The sequence below is a fragment of the Dendrobates tinctorius genome, unplaced genomic scaffold, assembly GCF_039654945.1.
Source record: "Dendrobates tinctorius isolate UK_male_01 unplaced genomic scaffold, ASM3965494v1 ptg000065l, whole genome shotgun sequence".
Lineage (NCBI taxonomy): Eukaryota > Metazoa > Chordata > Amphibia > Anura > Dendrobatidae > Dendrobates > Dendrobates tinctorius.
In genome coordinates this window covers 3,592,510-3,612,465 of record NW_027361733.1, presented here as the reverse complement: position 1 = coordinate 3,612,465, position 19,956 = coordinate 3,592,510, and the positions used below count along the sequence as shown (strand labels likewise).

The window sequence follows — 19,956 nt, the reverse complement described above, 5'->3', positions numbered from 1 at the left end:
TTATGCCGTCGTTCAAGGCGTTATAAAGGGGTTGCATTACGCGGGATGCATCCGGTATCCATTGACGACAATAAGTGCATAATCCAAGAAAACGCTGGAGTTCAGTTTCATCTTTTGGGAAAGGAAGGGAGCTGACAGCTTTTTTTTCTTCTGTGAGGTGTCTGACACCCTGAAGGAGACAGTGACCCAAGAATATCACTTAACCAAGGCAGAACTGAAGTTTCGAGGCCGAAACCCGACAGTTCAGTGCTGCCAGATGCTTGAGGCTAACAGCGGCAGCAATGGCTTCCTGCTCCGTTCGTGCACACAACAAAAGATCACATACTGAAGCAGTGTAACCTGGGGGTGATTTAACTGTCCATGTTAACTGTCGCCCCTGATAAGTGAATGCAAACAGATACTGGCAATCTGGGTGTAACGGAATGCTAAAGAAGGCATTGGTAAGGTCGATGACTGTAAACCAAGCAGCATCCTGGGGTATTTGGGACAAAAGAGTATGTGGATTAGGCACCACTGGAGTTTCCCGAACAGTAGCTGCATTAACTGCCCGTAGATCTTGTACCAGCTGGTACACAGGGGGCTGGCCAGGCGGGGTCTTTTTCTTAAAGAGAAACACAGGGTACCAGAGCACCGTTATCAAGTAACGTTTGTATTTGTTCCTGGAGGCCCCGCTCCTGATCATGTTTCAAAGGATATTGATGGACTTTGGGAAAAGGGGCACCAGGTTTGAGAAACACTTTTACTGGTTCTACAGGCATTTTCTCTATATCATTTGGCCCTTTTGACCAAAGTTTAGATGGTATCTCTGAGAGGTATGGGGTGAGTCGTTGATCCTCAGGCAATATTGGGGGTGGATCTGGGCCTATCATGGCCATTATAACTGTGGGAAGGGCATGCAAAATACAAATTTCCTCACTGTCTTCATCTGCATAGGTGTTATGTAACGTAAGAACCATCTGACCATCATCTTGGAATTGTATTCTGGAGCGGAACTGGGATAATAAATCTGCCCCTAGTAAATTTATTGGACATGTGGGAGAGATTACGAACTGAGCAGTAACCTCGGGGAAGGGTCCCACAGGGATGGGCTTTGTAAGAGTATGTTTATTGGGTCTGCCATCTACTCAGATTAAAACAAGCTCTTGATCTGAGAATTGAATAGGGATATCTGTAGGTACATCTGATGATTTGATTATAGAATTGGCCGCCCCAGTGTCTACCATGAACTTAACAAGGGTGTCCCCTACAGGGAGCGTGACAGATGAGCATGCCCCAGGTTTGGTGGAGGACATTGTCATAGCAGACTATCGTTGGCCAGCCCTTCAGTATGGACAATTATCAGGATTTTGGGGCTGTCCGTAACTGAGGTACCCTCTAGAATTCACAGTATTTAGGTTACGATTGGAAGAGGAAAATTGAGGGTAGCATCTATCAACGGGCGTATGACAATCTCTCTGAAAGTGACCGAGTCGGCCACAGCGCCAGCATTGCAGACGAGAATTGGCACGGTGGATCTGGGGAGTAAGGTTCCCAGCCATAGGATTAGGAGAGGGAGCTGAAGTTTGAGGGGGAGCTGGGGTTTGCTGTGTGCTCCACTGATAAGGAACCAGCTGTGTGCTCACAGTTGCGGTGGGGGATATGGTGGGGGCTGAGACAGCTGCGGCTGCTGGCTTGTTTTTCGGTTTCCTTGCTGATGCAGAGCGAGCTAGATTCTTCTGAAAACTTTTTACTACTTTTAATGCATCATCCGGAGTGGAATTCTCGATGTCAGGTCTAATAGACATTCTAGCCTCTTGCAATTCGGGTTTAAGGCTGGACATCAAAGCTGCCACAAAAAGGTGTGTGTGTGGGCTTTATTATTCAGTGAGAATCCCAGATCTGTAAATACTACCATAAGATGCCCATAGAACTTCTCGGCAGTCTCCCCCTGTCCTGTGTGACATCTGTGAGAGAGGTAGCTTGGTCCGCTAGTCTATCTTGTGCCCATACCCCCTTTAAAGCATTGCCGAAATAGACACCACTCTCATAGGTTCCCCCATCCAGGTTCACATTATACATTATGCCACCCTCAATAATTGGAAAATACCCTTCCCCATCTTTTACTCGAAGTATGTGGAATAAATCTCTCGATTTGCTGCCATTTGCATGGGGGAAGGCCATGGGGGAAGTCTCTGGATCGGGTAATTGATTGCAAAGGGTGTCTAGTTGGGATGGGGTGAAGGGAGTATACTTTGGCCTGTCAGGAGTGATTTCCACATTATCCTCTTCAAATTCGGATATTACTGACTCGGGGGCAGGTGGAGAGGTGGCAGTAGTACGGGCACAAGAGGCATCTGCTGCGGAAGCGGGGCAGGAGGCTCTGTTACAGTTAGAGATTTTATTGCCTGATGGGTCGTTAGGCGACTGTCGAGGACAAATCGGACCGCCTCCAATTTTATGGGGTTTTCCTTTATACACCGCTCTATTGCTGATACTATGACCATGGCGGCATCCTTCCTGGAATATTGAAAGTTACCGGCAGAGATTAAATGGTATGGCCACTGTACGTTGAGGCATCGTACCGGGGGGGACAGAGGAGGCATACAGGATTGCGTTCTGAACAGCCTCAGTAAGCAATTGTTGGGACCTAGGAATGTTGGTAGGGTCATATCGTGGTCCCACTGCATGTATTACATATTGACACGGCAGCTGTCCTGCTCTGGTTGCTGCGACCTGTCCTGTTTCTACCTGGCCATGCATTTTTATATACGAATCAGATTCTTCCTGTATCATGGGTCCGCCTTTCTGTAAAATTTTTGCGGCCAGTCCTCCAGCATGGCGGAATTGATTATTCGCTGCATTTACTATGGCCCCAACATGCTGCTTCGTGAGATCCCCTGTCCCTATCCTAAAGAGCACATCATGACGGTGGGGTCCAGGAATAACGTCGGAATATATTTCCTGGAAATCTTCTATCTCCTCTGTGTATCCTGTCTCTGACCGAGTGACTAAAATGGGGGAGGTGGATACTCATAACCACTAGCAATATTAGGCATAGCAGGGACTGAGGCTGGCGGCGGTGGCTGATAATGGGTACCGTCGGCGTTTAACAAGGGAAAGGTGGCGGCTGCGACTCCGGATCTCCTTGCTCCACAATTGTAACAGAACTCTCTCCACTGAGGATTAGTAACTCCACACACGGCACAAATCCACCCGAATCATAGGGTGGGGGCGCACTGAGTTTTGGCAGTCTAGGATATATTGGTGCCCTGGGGTTAAGCACAGAGCTTACAGTTGGGAGGAGAGGCTTGATTTCCTGGGGAGGGACCTTATCATCTAGCAGGGAGACCTCTTGTTTCAGATCATCATTTTTAACTTTTTCTGCCTGACACAGTCTCAATCTCAGTTCCTTCTTCTTCAATCACTTTCTCAATTCTTTCCTGCACCACAAAACATTCAGTCTTTGTCACAGCGGTAGACAATTTTCCTTTTTCAACATAGCAATAACAGAAACAATCAGAATTCACTTTCTCTTCAACTTCCACATAATTTTCATCACACAATTCATGTGCCAAGCCACGGAATTCTTCAGCGTCTTTAAGCAAACCATCATCAATCAACCTCCCTTTGTTCTTCTTAACACCTTCGTCCCATAGCGTAGGCTGTAGCCTCCCGCCCTTAGGAAATCCCAGAATCGAAAATATTTTTCCTGCATTCCTTCACACAATTCCAAACTTTTCTTTTTCTTCCCCAGAAACATAATGCTCTCCTTTAGAGCTAAATATCCTTACTTCAGTTGTGCACCGTACTGGAGCGGCCGTTTCAGTCTGTTCCACAGGGTCTATCCCCCTCTGGGATGCCCAAAATTCAACGCGGTACTTAGTGAAAGGAGGAGAGCATCTCAGACTATCCGGACACCTCTGGAGATAGATAGATATATATCTATCTATAATATATACCTGAATTACGTATCCTACCCAATATTCGATCACCTCACAACGCCTGACTCTCATTGATCAGGATTTCAGGATATTTTTACTATAAAGAGTCACAATCACTGGTCATTCCGGGGTGTAAGGTTGAGGTAAGGTTCGAACACTGGGCCCCCCAATGGGACTGCACCTCTATATGATTCCACCCAAGAATCACCCCACCATCAAGGACAAACCTCAGATCCTCTTTGCAGTAACAAGCACAGGAAAAACCCACACCAAACGTTCAGTCGGAATAGTATAACTGCCAACTTACCGTGGTTGTCGTGGGGGATGATCAGTCCCAATTTTCCAGCGCCTGTGTCCGGTCCGAGGGTCCTTTGTCTTGTTGTCCTCCGGAGGCAGAGGCGACCCTATTCGGGGGGGCCCCCACGTTGGGCAGCCAGCTGACAAGGTAGCTATTAATGGAGGGCTAAATTAACCCTTCACGGTTGACCAGGTGATTTCCAAATTAATCCACAAAGCGTTGCTAGCAACTGAAATGACCAGACGGAGATGTGTCTCTGTATGGGAAGACCAAAGGAGATCGCTAACCCCGTTTATGTCACCTCTTTTTATAGTATTTTGCTTAATTATGCAAAGTACATAGTTACAAATAACATCGTCGTAATACATTTACTTTATAAGCCAATAGTATTGCAGGAAAATCGCAATATGTCCCTAGCTGCGTGACGTAGAAAATAGAACAATAGCACATTCTTCAGGGTCTCATATCTTGTACAAGCTGGAAGAGTCTGGTTTCATAACAACCGTGAACTTTCCCCTAGTTAAGTTACAAAATTTAACTCGTAAACAAAATGGCGTCGCAAGCACAAAAATGGAGTCTTTGAGAACAAGATGTCCCGTACATCTGAATACTGTACTTCACAGTAGTAGTCACCACAGACGCCAGCACGTGGGGCTGTGGAGCCCATGTAGAAGGGAAGATCTTTCAGGGCAAATGGCCAGAAGACATCAGAGACAGATCCTCCCACTTCAGGGAACTTTATGCTGTTTGGGAAACCCTATGACAAAACCAGAATAAACTAAGGAATCAACACATCCGAATACTGTCTGACGATGTGACAGCAGTTTTGATCCTGAGGACCCAGGCACTTCAGTCCCTCGTGGGCCTGGAGCAGTTTGCCAAAGAAGAATGGTCTAAAATTCCAGCAGAGCATTGTAAGAAACTCATTGATGGTTACCAGAAGCGGTTGGTCGCAGTTATTTTGGCTAAAGGTTGTGCAACCAAGTATTAGGCTGAGGGTGCCAATACTTTTGTCTGGCCCATTTTTGGAGTTTTGTGTGAAATGATCAATGTTTTGCTTTTTGAGTCATTCTCTTTTGTGTTTTTTCATTTAAGACAAATTAAATGAAGATAATAATACCAAAGAATTTGTGTTTGCAATCATTTTCAGGAAGAAACTGAGTATTATCTGACAGAATTGCAGGGGTGTCAATACTTTTGGCCACAACTGTAGCTGGTTTCCCCTACTGGGGGCCATGGCAGTAGAAAGCCCAATCGAGCTCCCTCTGAAGAAAGATATAATCCACCAAGGCCCGATCCGCCACCCGAATCCAGCAAGACATCACCTCTCGGCCTGAATCCTGAAAGGGACATCCTGAAAGCAAAAGACTTATCAGATCAGGTCATATCTACTCTACAGGCCAGCAGAAAGCCGGTCACATCTGCAAAATACCTAAAGATATGGAAGAGGTTCTGTCTGGAGGGTGGCAGGTCCGACTTCGTGGCGGGTACCCATGACTTCCCTAGCGTCCTAAACTTCCTGCTGTCTGGGTTTAATAAAGGCCTTAAACCCAACACTTTAAAGGTCCAGATTTCTACCTTGAGCTCCTCCTTTGATTACCCTCTGGCCTCTCACCCTTGGGTAGTAAGGTTCATAAGGGCCACACAACGGCTACGCCCTACAATCAGGCAACTCACCCCGCCTTGGGACCTTAACTTGGTCCTCAGATCGCTATGCAAAAATCCTTATGTCCCCAGTGAGGAGATGTCCTTCTTGACTCACTCGGAAGACGGCATTTCTTGTAGCCATCGCCACGGATAAAAGAATTGGTGAGATACAGGCCCTGTCCACCAGAGACCCATATCTCCAAATCAGAGAAGACCGTATAATCCTGAGATTAGACCCGGCATTTATTCCGAAGGTAGCCACCAGCCAAAATTTAAACCATGAGATAGTGTTATCATCCCTCTGTGACAACCCTCGCAATGAAGAGGAACAGAGTCACCACTCTCTGGATGTGTGATGTGCCGTTATAGATTATCTAGAGGCCACTAACAGTTGGCGTATTGACCCAAACCTATTTATCCTTTTTGGAGGAAAAGATAAGGGGGAAAAAAAAACCTAAAGGCATCCATCACAAGATGGATTACTTCGGTAATCTCAAACGCCTACCAATCTGAAGGCGCTAACCCACCATATAGCCTAAAGGCCAACACTACCAGGGCAGTATCAGCCTCTTGGGCCAAGCGAGCAGGCACCTCGATGGAGCAAATCTGTAGGGCAGCAACCTGGCCCAGACTTGACACATTCTGCAAGCACTACAAGCTTGATGTGCTATCTGGTCAACAGACCGCATTTGGGAGAAAGGTTCTCCAGGCGGTAATCCCACCCTGAGGAGGTGCTTTGATACTCTCCATGGTGCTGTCAGGTGGACGTCCTGGAAAATAGGTATTAGACCTACCGGTAATGATGTTTCCAGGAGTCCATCCTGACAGCACGGGTAGTTCCCTCCCTGTTCATGTTATGTCATATGCTGTAATATGATTTGTCATTAAAGTGTTATTTGCATTATCCATTCTGTGGTACTCGTTAAATCACCGAGGCAAAGGGGGTGGGACGGGACCTTTTAACCTCTCGTGTGCTTTCCTGTCCCTGTAAGGAGGAGGAAGACGTCCTCCGTGGTGCTGTCAGGATGGACTCCTGGAAACATCATTACCGGTAGGTCTAATACCTATTTTTACATATTTCTTTTTGGTACTCCCAGGTGACTTGAACCTGTGATTGATTTATTTATTTATTTTTTTTTTTCTTTGATCACTAGCACTATATACTGCAATATTTTAGCATTGCAACATACAGCAAACATAAGTCTCATAGGATCCTCAAGATGGCGATGTCTGGAAAGCATCCTGTTGCAGAGTGACCCATTACCACCATTCAATTGCATCATGGTGACAGGAAAGGCGATGGGCACCCAAACAGGGTCTTACATTGTTTCAATCACTTAAATGCTGCTTAAGGAAGCGTCTAAATGGTTAAGCAGCAGCGATCAGAGCTTGTTCCGCTTACTGCTGTTAGCAGCAGGTGCAGGCTCCTGAACCTGCTCCATACAAGCGTACTGATCCAAGTCTGTAAGACCTGAATGCAGCTCATACTAGTTAGATAGGATAGATGGAGCCTGCACTGGTAAACAGTAATTTTTTGTGTTGCCATCTGAATAGCCACTGGGAATTACCTTCCCAGTGAGTTGGACTATCTTGTAAGAATTGTGGAGCACTTATACTGATTGCACTGACCATGCTCCCACGAGTAAGGACAAAGCTGTCCTGAGGTGTCAGATGCTTTTATTTTATTTTTTTCCTCATTTCTTGTTTTTTTTTTCTTTTAGCCTGGACTCCTTGGCGTCTTCCAGAAACTCATTGCTTCCAAAGCCAATGACCACCAAGGGTTTTATTTGCTGAACAGCATTATTGAGCATTTACCTTCGTAAGTAACCAACCAGGATTTGTTTAAGGGAATGTTATCAAAAGATGACCTTTAATTTAAAAGATTCTAGAATCTGTTCCCAAATTATCTCCCTGTTGGGCCCAAAGACTCTCACCTATATTTAAATCAGAGTATACAAAACTCCAAGCTTATTACACAAGATGGGGCTTTTTTCATCATGGTGATATCCTAAGTGTGGGATTGATGAGGCGCATCTGATGCATGTGATGTGAGAATGGTAGACAGGACCATTTTGGAATGAGGTCATCTTGATAGGGTGTGAATTTTTTAGCACATCCCTATGTATGTGTGTGTATTTAGAAGAAGATGGCAATAGGTGAGTTTATTAACACACTGACATTGAACTAACATTTATACAGGTTTGGCAGAAAAATGCTAACAAGAATGCAACTTTAAGGAAAGTTTCATGCCACGTTTCTGTAGACGTAATAATAATCTTTATTTTTATAAAGCGCTAACATATTCCGCAGCGCTTTACAGTTTGCACACATTATCATCACTGTCCGCGATGGGGGTCACAATCTAGATTCCCTATCAGTATGTCTTTGGAATGTGGGAGGAAATCGGAGTACCCGGAGGAAACCCATACAAACACGGGGAGAATATACAAACTCCTTGCAGATGTTGTCCTTGGTGAGATTCGAACCCAGGACTCCAGCGCTGCAAGGCTGCAGTGCTATCCACTGAGCCACCGTGCTGCCCTGTACATAATGGAAACGTTCTTCACGTAGAATGTAATTGATGAAACGTGTATCACATAGGTGTCCATTTGTGCAAATCTCCATTAGAATCCGTTTTTTTTTTAATCAAAATAGAGTAGCCTGCTGTTTGTTTTTATTTTTTTTAATTCTTAAAAATTTTATGGATGCAACACACTAGAAAAAAGGATCTATTTGCATCAGTATCAAAATGTATCTGTCCTGTTTCTTTATCGCTTCATTGGGGGACACAGGTAACCATGGGTGTATGCTGCTGTTGCTAGGAGGCTGACATTATGCAAAAAAGGAAAAAATAGCTCCTCCCTGGCAGTACCCACCGACAGCCATCCAGTACCTCAGTTTGTGCTTAGTGTCTGTAGGAGGCGGACCTGGATCTGTTCCCAGATCTGCATCTAATCCTTCTTTTACTTTCAGGTCTTGTTTTGTGTTACTAATGTTTTCCCTTTGTTTTTCAGATACAGCTTCAGGGAGGCAGGGTGTAAATTCTCACCCTGCTTTCCCATATCTATGCTGCTGAGCAAGCAGTGTGGTGTCACCCACATCGCAACTCTCAGGCCCGCAGGCAGAACCCTATCCCCTGTCACCCTCACGGGTGCTCCTGGGTGAATTCCGGTGGCTGGTCCTTGCCACTTCCCCTCCTCAACCCTCTCTTCGGAGAGGGCTGAGAGGAAGACGGTGGTCACCATCAGTGACCTCTCCCCCCTTCTCATAAGGGGGTTGATGCCGTCTTCTGCACTGTCCGGAGGGCTCCTGTGGTGATCCTTGTCTCATCTCTGAAGTGGAGCCGGACTATTTTTCTCAGGTAGGTAATCCTTCCCTGTCCGCCCGTCCAGCGGACACTCCTCATCACGGCTGAACCTTTCCTGAGCCCATAGATACCATAGGCGTCCGTGTAGTTTAAATTTCGCACCTCCCCAGCACTGTCAGTTCCCGGGTCCCCCTAGGACCTACCGGTACCCGCGCCACAATTTGAATTTCGCGCCCTCATAGGAGCTCATCTCTCGGCCTCTGCCAGTCCCCGGGACCCGCAGTGTCCGCACCACATTTTAAATGTGTCTCATTTGCCGGTGTACCGGCTTTTGTCTTCCCTATACACATGCTCAGCGTGTCAGCACTGTTGGGTTTTTACTTTCGCTTTCTTCATAGGAGCTTCCTCCTGTCCCGCTCCCTGCTCGGCGCGCGCTCACTTGGCGACGGTTTTTTCATACAATCAGAGGCTACATATTTACATAGCACACAGGTGTACTTGCACTTTTGAAGCATGCGATTCTCCTGTCTGACCATGCCCCCTTCAGCGAACAGCCTATCACGCTGCTTGGCAACTAAACCCCGCCCACTGTTCCCATCACGAAGGTCCTTGCGTTCCTCCATCTTGGACGCTGCACAGCACCTCATGCAACGCTCATCACTACTATTATATCTGACGGACGGCCCCCAGGGACTTGAAGAAGGCAGCCATCATGGCCATCCTTCGCTCCAGGCGAATTCTCATAATCCCTTACTTGGACGATCTGTTGATGAAAGGCACGTCCTGCCGAGACTGCGTTCAGAGTCTTCAATTCACCGTAGACACTCTGACCTGTCTCAGCTGGATAATCAACAGGGAAAAATCCACGCTGATCCCGACTCAGCGACTAGTATTCATGGGCATGGAGTTTGACACAAACCTGGCTCGGGTTTTCCTTCCCAAGGACAAGTTTTCAGCTCTCTGCAAGGGAATCAGATCCCTAAAGTGCCCAGTCCCCCTCTCTCTTCGCTCCTGCATGAGAGTCCTGGGGAAGATGATTGCCTGCGTGGAAGCCGCGCCCTTCGCCCAGTTCCACACCCGTCCTCTTCAGCTGTCCCTCCTGTCTGCCTGGGACAAGAGAACGGTCTCGCTAGACAGCCCTGTTTTCCTGCCTCTCAAAGTAAGGCAATCTCTGACCTGGTGGACGATATCTGCCTCAGTCCTGCGAGAGAGGTCCTTTCTTCCTCTTTGGTGGCAAGTCATCACCACCGATGCCAGTCTCCTCAGGTGGGGAGCGGTTTTCCTTCGGCACACAGCGCAAGGTCGCTGGAACGCCCAGGAAGCACTTCTCCCCATCAATTTTCTGGAAATCAGGGCAATCTTCCTTGCCGTTCTCCGCTGGCAGTCTCTCCTAACAGGCAAACCAGTCCGCATTCTATCGGATAACGCCACGGCTGTGGCGTACATAAACCACCAAGGCGGGACTCGTGGCAAAAATCCTGTGTTGGGGGGAGCTTCACATTTCAGCCATATCAGCCATTCACATCCTGGGGGTAGAAAATTGGGCAGCCGACTTCCTAAGCCGCCAAGGACTCGCATCAGGCGAGTGATCTCTCCATCCCACGGTCTTCAATCAGATATGTCAGCGTTGGGGCACTCTGGACGTCGACCTCATTGGCGTCTCGATTGAACCACAAGCTTCCCTTGTTCGTGGCCAGGACCCACGGACCATTGGTTGCGACGCTCTGGTAATTCCGTGGTCCCATTTTCTTCAGCTACTTTACCTGTTTCAGCCCCTTCCCTTAATTCCGAGGGTCATAAGAAAGATAGAAAGGATTCCAGTCATCCTGATAGCTCCAGACTGGCCAAGACGACCTTGGTGTGCCGAGCTGGTAAACATGCTCTCTGATGTTCCCTGGAGGTTTCCAGACCGTCCAGACCTTGTCTCGCAAGGCCCCCCTCTTCCACCAGAGTTCTCAATCTCTGAGTTTAACAGCATGGCAGTTGAGGCCGCGGTCCTGAAGGAGTCGGGGTTTTCCCATCAAGTTATTCAGACCATGATCAGAGCTGGAAAACTAGCTTCCTTGCGCATTTACCATAGGTACTGGAAAGCCTTTTTCTGATATTGCGAAGAAAACAACCTGTTTCAAATGTCATTTTCCCTTTCTTCTATCCTGGGTTTCCTTCAAGTAGGCCTCGACTCAGGCCTATCCCTCAGTACCCTAAAGGGCCAGGTCTCCGCTCTGTCTACCCTTTTCCAGAAGGATCTGGCCTCCATTCCGCAGGTGAAAACTTTCCTCCAGGGATTCGCCCACGTGGCTCGTCCTTACCATCCCCCCGATAAATCCATGGGATCTTAACCTCGTCATCCGCATTCACCAATGTGCGCCCGTCGAACCCATTCAGGACATTTTGCTTTCCTTCCTCTCTTGGAAGGTGGCCTTCCTAATTGCAATTACATCCGAGTTAGCAGCATTATTCTGTCGTTCCCTGCACCTTATACTTCATCAGGGCAAGGTAGTTCTCAGACCAGTTCCTTCTAGTCTTCCCAAAGTGGTATCTTCTTTCCACAACAATGAGGACATCGTCCTTCCCTCCTTTTGTCCTGTCCCGGTTCATCCTCTGGAGAAGTCTCTACACAAACTGGATGTCGTCAGAGCCATTCGAGTCTCTCTCTCTCTCTAGAACTGCTCCCTTTCGTCAATCTGACTCCCTATTTGTCATTTCTGAAGGTTGTCGGACAGGGCTCCCAGCTTCCAAATCGACCATCGCTCGTTGGATTCGTTCGGCAATACTGGAGGTTTGCCGCGTACAGGAAAAACTGCCTCCTCTGGGAGTGAGAGCCCACTCCACCCGGGCTGTGGGGTCTTCTTGGGCCGTTCGTCTCCAGGTTTTGGCATTACTAATCTGCAAGGCCTCAACTTGATCCTCCTTGCACACATTTGCGAGGTTCTACAGGGTTCATAACCACGCCTCATCCGATGCAGGCTTGAGTAGGAAGGTACTGCAGGCAGCGGTTGTACACCGACCGACCTAAGTCCTTTCTCTCTTGAGGCTCCTTTCATGATCCCACCCTTGGGACTGCTTTTGGACGTCCCATGGTTACCTGTGTCCCCCAATGAAGCGATCAAGAAAGAGGGATTTTTGGTACTTACAGTAAAATCTTTCTTTGAGCCTTCATTGGGGGACACAGCACCCTCCGTTTGTTTATTGTACCATTGTTGGGGCCTACGCGCCTTTTGTTTGATTGGTACATATGGTTGAGTTCTTGTTGCTTCTCCTACTTCTTTTTTCACCAACTGAGGTACTTGATGCCTGTCGGTGGGTGTACACTGCCGGGGAGGAGCTATTTTTTCCTATTTTGCATAGTGTTAACCTCTTAGGAAAAGAAGCATACACCTATGTATCCCCCAATGAAGGCTCCAAGAAAGAGATTTTACGGTAAGTACCAAAAATCTCTTTTTGTTGCACTATTAAACCGTGAAGCAGCTTATAAAAATTTGGTGTGAACTAGTCTAACATGAAGTGTTTTAAACAATAAAAGGATTTTTGGTACTCCGGATACAATCCTTTTCTCCAAGCCTTCATTGTGGGACACAGGAAACCACTCTCACCTCTCCCAAGGTTAGGTTTTCTTGACTTAGAAAGTCTGTGGCCCAGTTTTCCCACTCTGGGAGATTGCGGAGCTGTTCGTTCTACCAAGGCAAGAATCTGTGAGATCTCTGCCTTGTCTAGAGTCCCACCTAGATGGTTGATGTAGACTACAGCAGTGGCGTTGTTGGAATTAATGCGAACAGGGAGACCAAATGGCTGTTCCTGCCAATGTACAAGGGTCAGACGAATGGCTCTGAGCTCTAGGATGTTGATGACAAGTAGAACCTTGTGGTTCTTTCATCATCCTTGCACATAAACGTCCAGAAAACTGTTCCCCAACCCATAAGGCTGGTGTCAATTATCTCAATTTGCCAATCAATCAAAAGAAAGGAATGACTAAACGATGAGCGAGTACCGCCACCAAATCAGGGATTGTCTGACGCTCGTAGGTAGAAGAACCTGGTGATTTTGGTAGAAGACTATCATCCCACCATGAGAAAAGAGCAAGCTGCAGGTTCCTGGTATGGAACTGAGTAAAGTGAATCGCCTCGATGACAGATGTTATCTTGCATAAAATACTTGTGAGGGACACCTCAAGGAATGGATTTTGGCTTGAAGAGCAGACATCTTGTTCTCTGGAAACCAGAACATTTGCCTGGACTATGGTGAGAAGAATTTGCTGAAAAACTAGCCATTGAGCCAGAATCGGAGAGGATTTTGATTCGTTGGCAATCAAGCTGAAGAGGGAAAGTGTTTCTAGGTTGATCTGCAGACTCCCAAGGTTCTCAGAATAAGAGGGAGCCTTGATAAGAATGTTGTCCAGTTAGGGAATTGCCACAATTCCCCTGATCTACTTGAGTGCCATGACTTCCATAAACATCTTGGGACCCATGGTCAGTCTGAATGGGAGAGCAAACGAACTGGAGACAGTTCGACTACAAAACAAAGGAATCTTGTGAGCTGGAAATATGGGAAAGTGGAGATGAGCATCTTGGATGTCAGTTGAGCATAGGAACTCTCCGGGTTCCGTGGATGATGCAACAGAGTGAAGTGACTCCATCTTGAAGCAGCATAGTCAGACTCGGTTGTTCAGCAGTTTCATGTCCAGAATTTCAAAGCATTTGTGTATGGGAACTGGAACAGTGATGGCTGATTGGAGCAGGGAGGGGATGGTGTGGGGAAAATATTCAACCAAGGAGGAGTTCCATGGAGGACAAGATAGGAAAAAAGGATTGCTCGAAAGGGTGGTGCATTACATCTTGTATCTTGAGGAGACTGTTTTGCTGACTCCAATGTCAGTAACTGTAGAAAGCCAAGACGTCCACCCAAAGAAGGTTCAAGGGTGACAGAACCCTGTCAGCCTGAGGAAAACTCGTTTCCCCTGGTTCTGGATGGCTTATTTGACTGTTTCTGTGGCTGCCAAGCTGTAGGTTGTTAGAAGGATGGTCTGTCTTTACTTATGTTGCAGTGCGGAGAACCTCATCAATATCCCTCAATTTTGCTGCCTGATTGGAATCCAGATCTGAGTCTGTGTTTACATTGTGGTCCAATTCCTGTAGAGATTGAATCTTGAGTAAGGGAGATCAAGATGGTATCGCTGCATGTGATACTTACCTCCGACCGGCTCCCCCGCTGGTTATCGCTGATCGCACGAGAAGCTCCTGGATCATTCCTTGTCGGTCACTTCCTGCGGCGCTTCCTGCTGTGACGATGAGCGACGCGTGGAGCCGGGCGGGAGGACGCAGGATCGCCGCGTCTGACAGGTAAGTAGCGATCCCCGTCCCCAGCGATGTCGCTGGTGAGATCTGCCTGAGTAGCAGCTCACTAGCGACCACCTAGCGATGCACCAGCGATCCTGACCGCGTCATATCGCTGGTCGGGATCACTGGTGAGTCGCTAGGTGTAACTGTACCCTTAGACGAAGAACTCCTTCGAGAACGCTTCAATCATTGCTGTGATCTTCCATGTTAGTGCGGAGCAACTGGTGGGTCTGACATACGGGGTAGTGATCAGAGAACCAGGTACAGTGGTCAACATGGATGGGTGCTCCTTCACTGTGACCAGGGTCTGGGACTCCTTGACCAGCTCAGATACAGAATGGAAAAAAGTAAGGGTGGGGACGACTCTTTTCACTGCCGTGGGGGTAGGGAGAGGGGTGGGCTCCTGAGCCAGAGGAAGTGGGGGAAGTCGGGCGAGAGCAGTAGGCGCAGGTTGTGATAAGTAGGCCGGAGGGGAATTTGCATTTGCATAACACGCAGGCAGAATGGGTGAGGAATGGAGGCTAGGCTGACTGTTGTGTGATCCTCTTTTGGAGGGGACATGACAGGGGACCAAGAGAGAGAAAACATTGCCAGGAGGAGGGGAGTGCTGGAGAGATACCAAGATGTCACTCCCCTGAGCCAGACAGTTTACCCAGAGAAGAGTGTGGAGGCCGTCACAGAAGAAGCTAGGAACGCGGGCCAAGGGGGAGCCAGCACAAAGCAGCGGGAAAGGGCTATACTTACCTGTCCTGAAGAGGCTTTGTTCTGTGATCCACGCTCGGTGGGGTGGGCAGGAGACAAAAGGCAATTGATTTTCCGTACCAGTACCTGAATGCTGACTGCATTAGTAAAACCCTGCCCTTCAGATGGAAGAGTATAACTCATGTGTAATTACAGACTGCTCTCTTTCTTTTATGAGGATTACAGAAAGGTCCATTCCAATCATTTTCCCTAAGTTGAAGGGAAAAAGAGAAGATAGGTAAAAATAATAAGGCACTATAGGCAGAAGCCAGTCTGGGACTGCTACATGGCATTAAGCTAAACGTAGTTTTATTTATTTATTTTGCTTTGCTTATATACAGTAGCTCCCATCATATTCTGCAGTGCTTTAAAGACATCCATCATTGATGTCCCCAAAGTGGCTCACAATCTAAATTCCCTATCAGAATGTCTTTGGAATGTGGGAGGAAACTGGAGAAAACCCACCCAGTCACGGGGAGAACATACAAACTCTTTGCAGTTGTATTCTTTGGTGGGATTTAAACCCAGGACCGCAGCTAACCACTGAGCCACCGTGCTGTCCAGCTTTGTGCCAGTAGGTGGCTGTAGCCTGAAGAGGAGATTACTTTTTTTTTTGTGTATTTCGGAGTCAGCCTCCTGGTGGCAGCAGTATACACCTATGGTTTCTTGTGTTCCTCAATGAAGTGCCTGAGAAAGAGAGGATTTTTCTAACTACACAAAAAAGTTGACATTAACGGCCTAGCTTTGGACTTCTTGGACAACTTCATTTGTTATGGAAAAGCTAATATAAAAAAGGGTAGAAAGGGGGGTATGAAGATGCAGCTCTCCATAGATGAGAAGTTATTCCATTATTCAATGATGCCTCTCTTTTTCTTGTAGAGAATGTGTGGATCAGTATAAGAGGCAGATCTTCATTGTGCTTTTCCAGAGGTTACAAAACTCCAAAACCACAAAGTTTGTAAAGAGTAAGTTCCATTTCCATACTGTAGATGAGAGATTTCAATGTCATGATAATACTGTGAATGCCTGTCATACTGCATTGCTACATAATATCTACATATTAGAATAGCTGAAGCATTTCAATGTATTGTACAAGTGATCAAGGTTTGCAAGTTCAAGTCCCCAAGTGGGACTAAAAGAAAAGTTAAAAAGGCATTTATATTGTAAATGTATTAAAAAAATATATATTAAAGCTTAATCACCTCTCCTTATTTGCCTGTCCAAATAGTCCAAACTATTAACATTTATATCATCCTACGTGGAAAAAAAAGGAAAAGTATAGAACTTTAGCTGTAATTATACTGACCCACAGTATTGCGTTGCAAGTAGTGATGAGCGAGCATGCTTAGGTTGTCTCCGAGTATTTGGAAGTGCTCAGAGATTGTTTCTGTTGTTGCATCTGCATGATTTGCGGCTACTTGACAACCTGAATACGTGTGTGGAATGCCTGTTTGTTAGGGAATTCCCACATGTATTTAGCCTGTCAAGTAGCCGCAAATCATGCAGCTGAGGCGAGGAAAACTAAATCTCCGAGCACGCCAAAATACTCGGAGATCACCCGAGCATGCTTGGGAAAACCCCCGCTACAAGCATACTCGCTCATCACTAGTTGCCAGGTCATATTTATCGCACAGTGAAGGCAGTTGACCACAAAATCCAGACCTGATTGCCATAATGCCAGTAAAAAATAAATACTTGTCCAACAACAAAACAATCCATCATTTGTATATGCTGTCAGGAAAAAAATAAGTAATCCTTTTGGAAAGTGGAAATCTAATATATAAAGATCAAGTGTGTGTGTGTGTGTCTGGGATTGGCATCCACACCGTCACAGCTACAGCCACAAAATTTGGCACAGTCACACGTCTGGACCCCGAGAGCGTTATAGGCTATGTTGTGAGGCGAAATTTTAACCCTGCGCGTTCCAATTCACCAAACAATTTTGCCCCTATCTACATAATGGGGAAAAAGTGTGTATCAAGCCCCGCCCCTCATTATGATGTCATAATGGTTGCCATGGCGACGCTGATGTCATAGGTTGCAAGCCCCACCGCTCATTATGATGTCATAATGGTTGACTATGGGATGGAGGATGTGTGATGGGTATATGGGCACTGGACTATGGGATGGAGGATATGTATGACGGGTATATGGGCACGGGACTATGGGATGGAGGATGGGTATATGGGCACTGGACTATGGGATGGAGGATATGTATGACGGGTATATGGGCACGGGACTATGGGATGGCGGATATGTATGATGGGTATATGGGCACGGGACTATGGGATGGAGGATATGTATGATGGGTATATGGGCATGGAACTATGAGATGAAGGATGGGTATATGGGCACTCGACTATGGGATGGCGAATATGTATGATTGGTATATGGGCATGGGACTATGGGATGGAGGATGTGTGATGGGTATATGGGCACTAGATTATGGGATCGTGGATATGTATGATGGGTATATGGGCACGGGACTATGGGATGGAGGATGTGTGATGGGTATATGGGCACTAGATTATGGGATCGTGGATATGTATGATGGGTATATGGGCATGGGACTATGGAATGGAGATTGTGTGATGGGTATATGGGCATGGGACTATGGGATGGAGGATATGTGATGGGTATATGGGCACTCGACTATGGGATGGAGGATATGTATGATGGGTATATGGGCACGGGACTATGGGATGGAGGATGTGTGATGGGTATATGGGCACTAGATTATGGGATCGTGGATATGTATGATGGGTATATGGACACGGGACTATGGGATGGAGGATAATTATAATTTGCTATAACTAACCACAGTTAGTTACTATGCCCGGGCAGCGCCGGGCTCTTCAGCTAGTAAAAAATAAAAAAGCAATAACCATAAAACTGAGTGTGTATTGCCAAGGGGTTAAATAATAGCCCTGACTCCTGCTAATAAGTAGCAGAAAAGGTGTCAATAATTCCAAATATATGGCAATGCAGGGCCGGACTGGGACTAAAATTCAGTCCTGGCATTTGAAGTTACACAGGCCCACTAGTCACATGGTGACTATATAATATCTTTGTACACTTGTAGTTTACAAGAAGTGAGAGGAGATTAACACGACTATATAACATGTAGTCAGAGCTGTGTCCAGTATTTCAGCTCAGTCCTATTTATTGCTTTTAGGTACAGTACTCCTCCCAAAGCTCTGTCCCCTTTTGTATGCATGATTACAGAATTCCTGGCAGAACTGCTCTCTATTGGGCAACCACACCCCCTGGTCATAGCCGCCCCTATCATACCTCCCAAGTTTTGAAGAAGGGAAAGAGGGACAAAGACTGCGGCGCGCGCAGCGCGCCGCTGCAAATTTTGGCCACGCCCAGCCACACCCATTTCACAACTAGTCACACCCATATCCACACCTAATCGCACCCATTTAGCACTGCTGATCACACTGACTGGTACTGAGGGCACAGTGGCTGGCATTATGGGCACACTGACTGGCACTAAGGAAGAGAGAAAACAGAGAGAGAGAGAAAAAAGAAAACAGAGAGCGAGAAAGAAAGGGGAAAGAAAGAAAGAACAGTGAGAGACAAAGAAAGAACAGTGAGAGAAAGAAAGAGGGGAAAGAAAGAAAGAACAGAGAGAGACAGAGAAAGAACAGAGAGAGAAAGAAAAAGAGAGAAAGAAATAAAGAAAGATTCTACAAAGATACTATAGCAGCCCGGCTCCCATTGTAGTGCCCACCTGAGCCTCCCGGTGCAGGACCTATCATGATCCGCTCACATGGCCAGCATCCCCGATTCCAAGGCGATCCTGCTGTCTGCGCTGTCGGAGGAGGACACGGTGATGGATCTGAAGCATTCCTGGTTCCATCACAATCTCCTCAAGAAATTATCTCATTTCCGGTCAGCTTCCAGCACATCACTTCAGGTGGAACGTCATGTGTGTGTTTTAAAATGCTCCTCGGGGCTCCGCCGTGTACTCCTGTGTCCGTGGGAAAAGCCCGCTTTGTATGCTTTGTACACACTTGGCTCCGCTCCGTACACACACGGCTCCACTCTGTCCACCTCGTACACGCGTGGCTCCGCTCCGTACACCTCGTACACACGCGGCTCCGCTGCTCCGTACACCTCGTACACACGCGGCTCCGCTCCGTACACCTCGTACACACGGCTCCGCTCCGTACACCTCGTACACACACGGCTCCGCTCCGTACACCTCGTACACACGGCTCCGCTCCGTACACCTCGTACACACACGGCTCCGCTCCGTACACCTCGTACACACGGCTCTGCTCCGTACACCTCGTACACACACGGCTCCGCTCCGTACACCTCGTACACACGCGGCTCCGCTCCGTACACCTCGTACACACGCGGCTCCGCTCCGTACACCTCGTACACACGCGGCTCCGCTCCGTACACCTCGTACACACGCGGCTCCGCTCCGTACACCTCGTACTCACGCGGCTCCGCTCCGTACACCTCGTACACACGCGGCTCCGCTCCGTACACCTCGTACACACGCGGCTCCTCTCCGTACACCTCGTACACACACACGGCTCCGCTCCGTACACCTCGTACACACACGGCTCCGCTCCGTACACCTCGTACACACAGGGCTCCGCTCCGTACACCTCGTACACACACGGCTCCGCTCCGTACACCTCGTACACACACGGCTCCGCTCCGTACACCTCGTACACACACGGCTCCGCT

General features: G+C 47.5%; 1 protein-coding gene across 6 annotated transcripts in view; it reads left to right on the top strand.

Annotated features, from left to right (window-relative positions):
* Nucleotides 1-19,956, top strand: part of CSE1L (chromosome segregation 1 like) — a 90,510-nt gene that overhangs the window by 68,151 nt on the left and 2,403 nt on the right. For all 6 annotated transcript variants that reach the window (XM_073580524.1, XM_073580521.1, XM_073580525.1 and 3 more), the window contains exons 21-22: nucleotides 7,587-7,684; nucleotides 16,126-16,211. In XM_073580524.1, coding sequence (XP_073436625.1) covers nucleotides 7,587-7,684; nucleotides 16,126-16,211 — 184 coding nt within the window. The remainder of the gene's footprint in view (nucleotides 1-7,586; nucleotides 7,685-16,125; nucleotides 16,212-19,956) is intronic.